The 10,237-nt window shown below is 36.4% G+C and overlaps 2 protein-coding genes across 2 annotated transcripts; both read right to left on the reverse strand.

Annotated features, from left to right (window-relative positions):
- Positions 1 to 1,567: 1,567 nt before the first annotated feature.
- LOC110603285 lies at positions 1,568 to 1,960 on the reverse strand. Its single transcript, XM_021740983.1, has one exon. It carries the CDS (start codon positions 1,958 to 1,960, stop codon positions 1,568 to 1,570), a length of 393 nt encoding a protein of 130 aa, XP_021596675.1.
- A 1,362-nt stretch (positions 1,961 to 3,322) lies between these two features.
- On the reverse strand, positions 3,323 to 6,992 carry LOC110604053 (U-box domain-containing protein 30-like). Its single transcript, XM_021742111.2, has 2 exons — positions 6,986 to 6,992; positions 3,323 to 4,352 (listed from the first exon to the last, which is right to left on the reverse strand). The coding sequence occupies exons 1-2, from the start codon at positions 6,990 to 6,992 to the stop codon at positions 3,346 to 3,348; spliced, it is 1,014 nt and encodes a 337-aa protein (XP_021597803.2). The 3' UTR covers positions 3,323 to 3,345.
- Between the last annotated feature and the right edge of the window lie 3,245 nt (positions 6,993 to 10,237).

Raw genomic sequence — 10,237 nt, forward strand, 5'->3', positions numbered from 1 at the left:
TGTGAAAAAAATATTAATAATATTTTTTTAATAATGTGATAATAATTGTTATTTATAAGAATAAATATTTATATTTAATTTAAAAATAATAAGAATGATGAATAAATTAAATTAATTTAAATTTTATTATTAATTTATCTAATATAAAAAAATTATTTAAATTTTATTATATTTAAATTGATTTAAATAAATATTTTTTTTTATAAATAAAAATGAAATCGAATTCTATCGATGATGAAATTCAAATTTTTTCTTATGTGCAAAACAGTTTTCAATTTAGTTTTAATTCGATTCTCATTGAATAATTAGAATCAAATTAAAATAGTATTTATGTATATAAAGAAAAAATCATGAATTGAAAAGGAGATTCTTATTTGCACAAATGGTACTTTGAACTTGGAACGAGCATGAAAAAATTAACGATAATTCTTTATCTTTTGAGTTGTTCTGCCGGATCGGTTGCTCAAAATCTTTGATCTCTGCTCGGACCCGATAAAAAAATGAGATCACTTATTATAAACTTGTTGAGAATGATTTTGATCTAGTTTATAGTTTATTAAAAGTAAAAGGCACTTTGGTGGGATCTCACGAACAAAAAAAAATTGCAATTAGTTTGATAAACATCGAATGACATTGTGCAATTTTATCTTTTTAATATAATTCTTTGGTTCATTTTGAGATTCGTGAAAAAATGTGCAAACTCCTAGCAGAGCGGATATGGGTTTGATTCAAAGATAACAACAGATTAATTTCTATGCAATTTTGGTTCAAATGAGACTAACTAGTTTCAATCTAACTACATTGTCTATCCTCTATTAAAAATAAAGAATTTCACAAAAATGATTTGTTTGATCTGCTCCTTTACACGTTGGATCAAGGAAGCATTTCCAAATCCTTGAGAAATTCCATTGAAATTTTCCAACCAACCAAAATGATGAGAAGAGCAAGAAAAATAAATTAGAAAAAAAAAAAAAAAAACCCATAAACAGAGAGCATCTCAATTCAATACACGACCTCATCAGCAATGAAAGAAGCTATTACATCAGATTAATCAATCACATTAACATGGCAATTCTATAAGGCTTGATGGAGGGTAATGTGATAAGTTGGCTCTTTCTTCTCTTAAGCTCTGCCTCTTCATCTAAATTGTATAAGCTGGCTCTGCTTTAAATTATCATCATCACCAACAAGGCCAACTACAAGGTTCAACAACAGAGAAATTCATTATCCATCCCACTCTACAAGTAAAAAGACAGCACATTAGAGGCTTAGACAACAAAGCCTCAGATAAAAAGCTGCTGAACTCATCATGCAGGTGTTAGAATATCACACACACAAAACCCCAATTAGTTTTCATGGCACCATCATCACCAAGAATTGTAAAGAAACTGACAGATTACTTGAAAACCCTTTTTTCCAAATACAAAAAGAAAGAAATGACAATCAATTAACATCAATCTATAAAATTTTAGTGACAAAATCTTGAATAGCGACGCAAAGACCTTGCGTACAGACACAGAACATAAGAAGAAACAAAATGAGGGTTTGTAATAATACCTACAAAATCTCACCACCATCCATAGACAACTTGGGTGAAACTATCCTTAAGCCACCTGAAACTCCTCCTAAAAGAGCCTTTTACTTTGCCCTCAACACTGTACATTTTGTAGCTAGCAACCCTTTTCTTCCTCTGAAACTCAGGGTCAGCTAAGCTCCAAGACTTTGAAGAAGAAGAAGAAGAAGAATACCCAGAATTTTTCTTGCCTTTCTTGAGCTTAAAGTCCTTGGCCGTGTAGTTGTTGTTAGCCATCTGGGTCTGCGCATAAGAGGCACTGTAGGATCTGAGATCATAGGAGGTGGTGGTGGTGGGAGGCCTTGGCGGACCATAGTAACTCTCCATCTGCATCGCTGTAGAGCCATATGAATATGAATATGATCTTGATCTGTTGTAGTCGTCCATGGATTATTGCAGAAAGAAAGGGAGAAGTGGAGGATACGAAGGAAGGGGGTGGCAGGGTGGGCTTTGTTTTGTTAGGTGGAGCTATGTGATTTTTGAATCTTGAATAGAAATAATGGAATCGTGGGGGCCAGCGGAGGAATGAAGTGCAATGGGGTTTGTTTTTTGGACAGACTTTTGATTGAATCTAAATGGCGTGTTTAAAAGAGAATCATTTTGTCTACGGCAATTATTAACTACTTTTCTCGTATACTTCAACCTTGACTGGTCAGACGACTCTCCTCTAGTTTTAACCTCGACTTACTTTTTTCTTTCTTTTTAAATTTTAAGTTAGGTTAAATTCTCAAAGAGAAAATGTTAAAATGTTTATAAATTTTTTTTATGATATTAATAATAATAAAATAATATAAATTTTACTATAGAATATGATAATGTTTAGGTTTAATTTTTTTTGGTAAATTAAAAGTGATATCCGTTACTTTTTATTCATTTTATCGTTAATTGATTAGTCAAAATTAAAAAAAATATATTTTAATATTAAAAAATAATTTTTTATTATTAAAAATATTATTATTTTATATTTAGACTTATTTTGCCTTCTAAATAAAAGTATAAAGGTTTAATTGATGAAAAAAAAAAGTACAAAGGTTTCATTGATGAAAAAAAAATTCAGATTTATGATTATATGACCTTAAATAAAAGTATAAGGATTTAATTTGACTAATATTTAAAAATCTTTTTCAGTTTTGAAATAAACTAAAGATAAAGTTGGATAAATTAATAAATATCTTTCTTAGTTAACACAATAAAAATATAAGGATACTTTAATATAATCTTAAAATTATAGGGTATTTTAATTATTTAGGATAAATTTAATAATTAAAAAACAAATAAAAATTAATAAATATTTTTTTAATTAACAAAATAAAAGTGTAAAAATATTTTAATATAATTTTAAAATTATAGAGACAACTGCACTTATAAATTTAGTGTAGTGATAAATGAATATGAGTAAATCTAATCGATTTTTAAATTCTACTCATTTAATTTTGAATCTCTATTTAAAAAAATAAAAAAAAATATCCTCTCTTCTAAATTCTGCTCGAGAGTCGATAAATTCACATGAAGAAACAATATAAAAAATAGGGTAAACTGTAATTTAGTCCCTCTGGTTTAGTGAAATGTAACTTTTCGTCCCTCTGTTTTAAAAAACCTTCAATTTAGTCACTGTAATTTTTAAAAACTATGCCATTAGTCCCTCCCGTTAGATTTTCAGTTAAATCACCGTTAATTTTAGTTTAAAAGACTAAAATACCCATTCTCTCTCCTTCCTCTTCCTCTTCCTCCTCCTTCGTATTACGTATATATCAACAAACTGCCATTTTCCTTCATTGTATCGTTTTAGTAAGCTTACACTTGGAAATGAAGATAGTAGCTGTGTAATTTAGACTACACAATTTCAAGAGCTGAGCTGATCTCTGCTTCAGCTCAGGACTACAACCACTCTGTATTACAAGCAGCAATTTCGCCGCCAAGCCTGCCTCCACAGCAACTGCAGCACATTCTTCTGGTGCAAGTTGACAAACTGCGCACAATATGGATAATGCAAGCCGAGTACACTTTTCAGATACTTTCATCAACAATCTCACCATGTTGGGTATCGTTTTGGGGCAATCCTTCAAAGCCAGAATCCCATCTGAAAGAGTTGAAAGAATCTCTAGAATGTAAAGAGCAAACTCCAAGCACTCATTGTTCAAACTGGGCAACAGCTCCATTAGATGAGGAATTGCCCCAATGCTTAAAACGGAGTTCCTTACAGATTCAAATGAATAAAGGGTTTTTAACAAACCAAGTCCAATCTTTATCCCATTTGGATGTCTCTTATCTTTCACTAACCTCAACAACCCAGCTAAAAGGCTCAAGCTTGACACATTTTCAGAGTCGAAATCCTTCCCTTCTATCAGCATTGCAATCAACTTCGTAGAATTAATCTTGGTCTCAATTGAACCCTCGTTTAGCATGTCCACCATTAAAGAAATCTTGGCAGGTTGTAATAAATTTGCTGTGGATGTGAGATCAAGATCCAAATTCACAAGAATCCCAATTACCTCAAACCCAACGGCGTGCATAGTAAAAGGACCCAACAAGGAAGAAACCAACGCAACTCCGCCGTTATCTAGAACTGCCTTCTTTGCTGTGGCATGTTCGGCGACAATCTGTCTAAGCTCTCTTAGAGCTTGAACTCTAGATTGACCCTTAACCTTCTTTAGAAGGAGATTGGGAAGGAGAAGAAGAAGGAGATCGGAAAAGAGAAGAAGAAGAAGAAGAAAAGAAGAAGAAGAAGAAGAAGGAGATCGGAAAGGAGAAGAAGAAGAAGAGGAAGAGGAAGGAGAGAGGAAGGAGAGAGGAAGGAGAGAGGATGGGTATTTTAGTCTTTTAAACTAAAATTAACGGTGATTTAACTGAAAATATAACGGGAGGGACTAATGGCATAGTTTTTAAAAATTACAGTGACTAAATTGAAGATTTTTTAAAACAGAGGGACGAAAGGTTACATTTCACTAAACCAGAGGGACTAAATTACAGTTTACCCTAAAAAATATCAATATCACAGCCATTTGGAAAGTTTCTCGCAATTTAAAAGACTCACAAAACAATTATACTTGAATTCAGTCTATTAGAATTTCAAAAGACTAATAAATAGATTTTACCATGAAGAAATTATATGAGATTCAATTCAGTATTTTAAATCCATTGTAAACTCGTCCAGTAAAGTTTTCAATGTCATTATATAGCCACCTTCAGTAATTATGCTTTCATGGATTTTATTCTAACTTGGGCTAAGCACTTCACAGACGTGGGGCTTTCTAGGATTCCTATTGGTAGGTAATCTGAGGGGCCATGATTTTTTATTTTTATTTTTATTTTTTTAATTATGTAAAGTTATTTTATTCTTTAAAAAAATATTATTTAATTCGTACAAACACATTAATTAATTTATTAATTTAAAAATATATTAAAATATTTTTAATATTTTAAAAAATTTATTAATTAGTTATTCGATTAATTTTATCGTTAAATATTTTATTATTTAATTTTAATAATTTTAAAAAATTTATTAATTATTTTTTTAAATTTTTTAAAAAATTTACTAATTAGTTCATTCGTATTAAATATATTTTAAATTGTTTTATAATATTTAATAAAAATATTTAAAAAAAATATTTTTTACATTTATTAATATTTAGTATATTTATAAAATTTAGTTAATAAAAACTATTTTTCTAGTTAAAAAAAATTCATTTTAATAGACTTTCTCTTTTCATCAAATGAAGCCATTTTCTAATTTTGACAATTTTATTAAAAATTTTATATATAAATTAATTAATATATTTTATTTTTTAAATTAAAATTTAACAATAGCATTGATCCTGTTCAGAATAAATTGATGACATTATTAGAATGGAGCTATGTTGTGTTTAGTTCAATGGAGTTGTAATGTGATCAATCCACCTGCAAGACAGAAAACGTGAGGTGGTTGACGCCTATAGCAGTTACTTTGATGCTCAAATCAATAAGAGTAAGAGAAGAGCGAGTATAATCTTTAAAACTCAAAGTATTGGTATGGGAGAATAGTATGTCTTTATCTCTATGATCGTTTTCCTTTTATATTATAAGAAAATGGAGATAAATATAGCATTCCCTGATAATCCGGTGATGATGTGGCCGACTCGTGAGTAAAGGATCTTCAACGGCTAATTGGTCGGGAATCCCGTGATCACAAGCGTAAAGGAAATATGCTGAATTGTAGCTATTTAACAGTAACTTCATTATAGAGACTCGCCCTAAAGTTGAGAGGGTGAGTCCGTCCGACCTGGGGCAGACCTTTGCTGAAATGCCCAGGCCTTCTTTTCTACGGGTGGAACCGCATATAGGTTTATCAGATTCTTGTCATGTGACCCTATCTTATGGTGACAGCTCATTGCCTGCCTTGGCCGAGTTTTATATGTCATCAGAGGTCCTCTGCTAGTTTTAAATTCTTTAGATTCGAAGGTAAAAGTGTTTTCATGATCTGGGTCATGTGGCTTGTTTTTCTGGACTGAGCGCACGATGTTCGTGCTTTCTTCTTACTTGCTCTACCGACCAGTCAGGTCCAAGATCTTATCTGGCAAAAATTGATATGAGCAATATAGTAATGTCTTGACGAGTTTTTAAGCTCTCTATAGCCCTAGGGATCATCCGGGTATCTTCTAACTGTTACAAGCCCCTTGGCCTTTTCCAGTCTTATCGAGCCGTCAGGCGTTTTTCAGCCCTGGCGTTCATTTTTTAGCCTTAGCATTCTTTCAAGCATTTTCTTGCCCCGATCAACCCTGACGAGCTTCTGGACATTCTCTAACCTTTGCGAATTCCCTAGCTTTTTACAGCCCTGATAGGCTTCCTGACTTTTTACAGCCCTGACAGGCTTACATGTATCTTTACAGCCCTAACAAGCTTCTGAGCATTTTCTCAACTCTAACGTGCTCCTTGGCTTTTTATAGCCCTGATGGGCTTTGTAGCCTTTTTAGCTCTGACGTGTATTTTTCCAGCCATAACGAGCTTCTGAGCATTTTCTTAACTCTGATGTGCTCCTTGGCTTTTTACAGCCCTAATGGGCTTCTTAGACTTTTACAGCCCTAATGGGCTTCTATGTATTTTTTTTGCCCTAACAAGTTTCCGTGCATTTTTCTAATCCTGACGAGCTCCTTGGCCTTTTCGAGCTTCCGGGTTTCTAGCCCTAACGAGCTTCCGGACATTTTTCAACCCTGCCAAGTTTTCGAACATTTTTCTAGCCCTTACGAGCTTCTTGCAAACTTCATTTGCCCACTTGGCAACCCGTCCTGCCTTCGTCGATCATCAAAAAATCTCACCCGCCTACAATGTGCCTTCGCAAAAAGTTTTAGATTTTTATGAGTGATTGGCGACACATGCATGTGATTCTCTTTTTGTGAGACGGGACCGATGCTCTCAGTCGTGTGGTCTGGTTCATACCCGCCATGCGACTTAGCATCAAATGCCTTAGAAACTTTTTGTTGAAGCGGGACTAAAACACAGTTGGTCGACCTGGCATGTACCCGCCTTGCATTTTGGCATCAAATGCCTTAAAAACTTCTCGTGAAGTGGGACTAATACCCGGTTGATCGGCCTAGCGTATACCCGCCTTGCGGCCTAGCATCAAATGCTTTAAAAATTTCTCATAAAACGGGACTAATGCCCGGTTGGTCGACCTAACGTATACTCACTGTAACGACTCGGAAACCGGACCGCTATCGGCGCTAGGATCCTGATCGACTTAAGGTCGCCGGGACCCGTAGCAAACCTAACATACATCCTGTATACCTGTTAACCTGGGGGTTAAGGGAATGGGGTGAGCTACTAGAGCCCAGTGAGCAGAATAGTAAAACATTATATTAAAATTCATGCTTTCATGAAATGCATCACATCACAAACAAATCACCTTAAGGATGAACTTGTCATCAATAGCCCTCTACGTATCCAATAGTGCCAGAACGTAGAATGGGTCCTGGTCTTTCTCTTACATAACATATCATAACATTCCAATGTGTCAGGGACGTAGAATGGGTCTTCCTGGACTTTTTCTTACATAGTGCTAGGGACGTAGAATGGGTCTTCCTGGACTTCCATACCGTATCATCATCATATCATACCATATCATTTCATACGAGGGCTAATGGATCATTCAATGTTCATCCACATCAACAACATAATATGCAATGCAACATATTCGTGAATTCTAATGCAAACAACCAAATATATCTCATGGCATTCATGATGCGTGAATCATGCTAAAACTTTCATTATTTGCTTTGAAACATAAGAAGTCATTCTACTCACCTCAGGCTAGCTCTGAAAAGACACTGAAGCAACTATCTCACTGCTGGGGTCCTCGGTTCCTTGGGTCCGAACCTACACAGGTGGACTCAAATGAGGGACCAAACATAGACTAACATAACTCTAAACTATTCCCCAAAAATCCCCCTAAAACACCTTAAAACAATCATAGAAAACATGCAAAGGAAGGCTGAATAGGGCACTTTCGGCGGCAGGTTCGGCGGCCGAAAGTCCCTCCAGAGCCGAAACTCAGCCACTTTCGGCGGCACCTTCGGCGGCCGAAAGTCCCTTCCAGAGACGAAACTCATGCATGTTCAGCTGCACCTTCGGCAGCCGAAACTCCCCTCCAGATCCGAAAGTCCAACTTTCAGGGGCAGGGTTCGGCAGCCAAAAGCTTGCCTCCACAGGCAGGTTCGGCGGCCTAAAGTCCTTCGGCTGCAGAACCTGAGTTCTTCCAAAGTAGCAGAACTCAGCCTCCTCATGCACATTTTGCCTCCCAAAACTTTCAAACATGCATTTAGCTATTTTACAACATGCATACTCAAGCAAACAAGCATATAGGGGTCTCAAACTACCCTAAACCCCAACACAAATACATATAGCAACTCATACAACATACATTATCCATAAACTCAACATTAACCTTAACAACAATCAACTACCCTAAATATGCATTTCTACCCCATAACCCTTCATAAAACTTGTTTAAAACATGGGATAAGCTAAAGATCTACCCTTACCTCTTGAAGATCGAGAGCGGAGGCGATCTGAACTTGGAGATGGGAGAAATCTAGCTCTTTGGGTCTCCAAGCTCCAAAACTTGATCTTTAGCTCAAAAACTTCAAAAACAAGTTAAAACTTGTTAGAACTCGAAAGATTTGAGGAAAATCATCAAAACCAACCATGGGAGGGCATGGACTCACCGTTGACAAAAATAGGGGAGAAAACTCGCCCATTTTCGGCCATGGGGCCTTTTATAGGTGGTTGGCTAGACCACCTTCGGAAGCCAAAAGTGCTCCCTAAACTCCACAATGTTCGGCGGCCGAACCTGGATTTCCCTCTATGGTCATTTTCATTCAAAACTCAATTTCTTTCTTACTTAAAACCATAAAATACTTAAAAACATTTTATAAAAACATGATTTTACCCTTCTAGAGGTTTCCGACATCCGAGATTCCACCGGACGGTAGGTATTCCGATACCGGAGTATAGCCAGGTATTACACTCACCTTGCGGCCTAGTATCAAATGCCTTAGAAACTTCTCGTGAAATGGGAATAACACTCGGTTGGTCGGCTTAGCATATACCTGTAATACCCGGCTAGCTCAGGCATCAGAATTCTTACCGTCCGGTGGAATTCGGGGATGTCAGTGTTGGTAGAAGGGTAAGAGAATGATTTCTCAAATGGTTTAAGTATTTAATGTGTTTTGAATGAGTTGTGGCTTAAGTTTTGAAGAGAAAAGACTATGGGGACTTTTTCCATGTTCGGCCGCCGAAGGTAATGTTCGGCCGCCGAAAGTGTTATAGATTCGGCTTCCGAAGGTCATGTTCGGCCCCCGAACGTTGCATGGTTTTGCATGCAGGTTTGGCTGCCGAAGGTGAGTTGGCCAGCCCTCTATTTCAGCGCCTCCAGTCGGTGAAATGGATGGATTTCTATTCCTTTCACTTCCTGAGGTGAGGCCACGTCTCCATGAGTCACTTGCTTTGTTTTTATCAACTTTGTAAAGTTTTAATGAGTTGGTTTGTGGTTTGTAAAGGGAAAAAGAGAGGTTTGGTAGTTTGGAGAAGGTGAAGGGAAGGTGGTGCTTATTCTTAGGTTCAGGTTGATCAGCTTCTGTTTTCAGGAGGTAAGGGCAGCTTTTTACCTTATTTTAATGATTTATACCAGCTTTTAAAGAGGTTAAGGGTAGAGTTGCATGTATAGGGTTTAAGTTTAGTTTTTGATGAGTTATGCATGAAAGCTTGTCTATGTGTTGTGTTTGTTGTTTTGTTGGGGTTGTAAGTTAGTTTTGGACCCCTTTGTTCATATACTTGAGTATATGTGTGTTGAGGAGTTGTGTTATGCATGTTTAGAGAGGTGAAAATGATGGAGGAGCTACGTTGCGGGTGAAGCTGAGTTCTTGAAGAACTCAGGTTCGGCAGCCGAAGGAGCATTCGGCCGCCGAACCTCTTGCATGGTGGCTTAGGCTGCCACAGCTTGCCCCCGAGTGTTTTAAGGTTCGGCTCTGTTTAGGGGTTTCGGCCGCCGAAGGTGCCGCCGAAGGTTAGAGACTTTCGTTTCTGGAGTGTGTTGTGGACCCCGAACTTTGCCCCCGAAAGGTTTCGGCAGCCGAAAGTGGAGATTCGGCCGCCGAAAGTATGCAAGTTTCGGCTCTGGACAGGACATTCGGC

This window comes from Manihot esculenta, chromosome 16, assembly GCF_001659605.2.
Source record: "Manihot esculenta cultivar AM560-2 chromosome 16, M.esculenta_v8, whole genome shotgun sequence".
In the NCBI taxonomy this organism is placed as follows: domain Eukaryota; kingdom Viridiplantae; phylum Streptophyta; class Magnoliopsida; order Malpighiales; family Euphorbiaceae; genus Manihot; species Manihot esculenta.

What these genes read in the sequence shown, in the direction of transcription:
- LOC110603285 (XM_021740983.1), bottom strand. Translation starts at nt 1,960, where the DNA reads ATGGACGACTACAACAGATCAAGATCATATTCATATTCATATGGCTCT.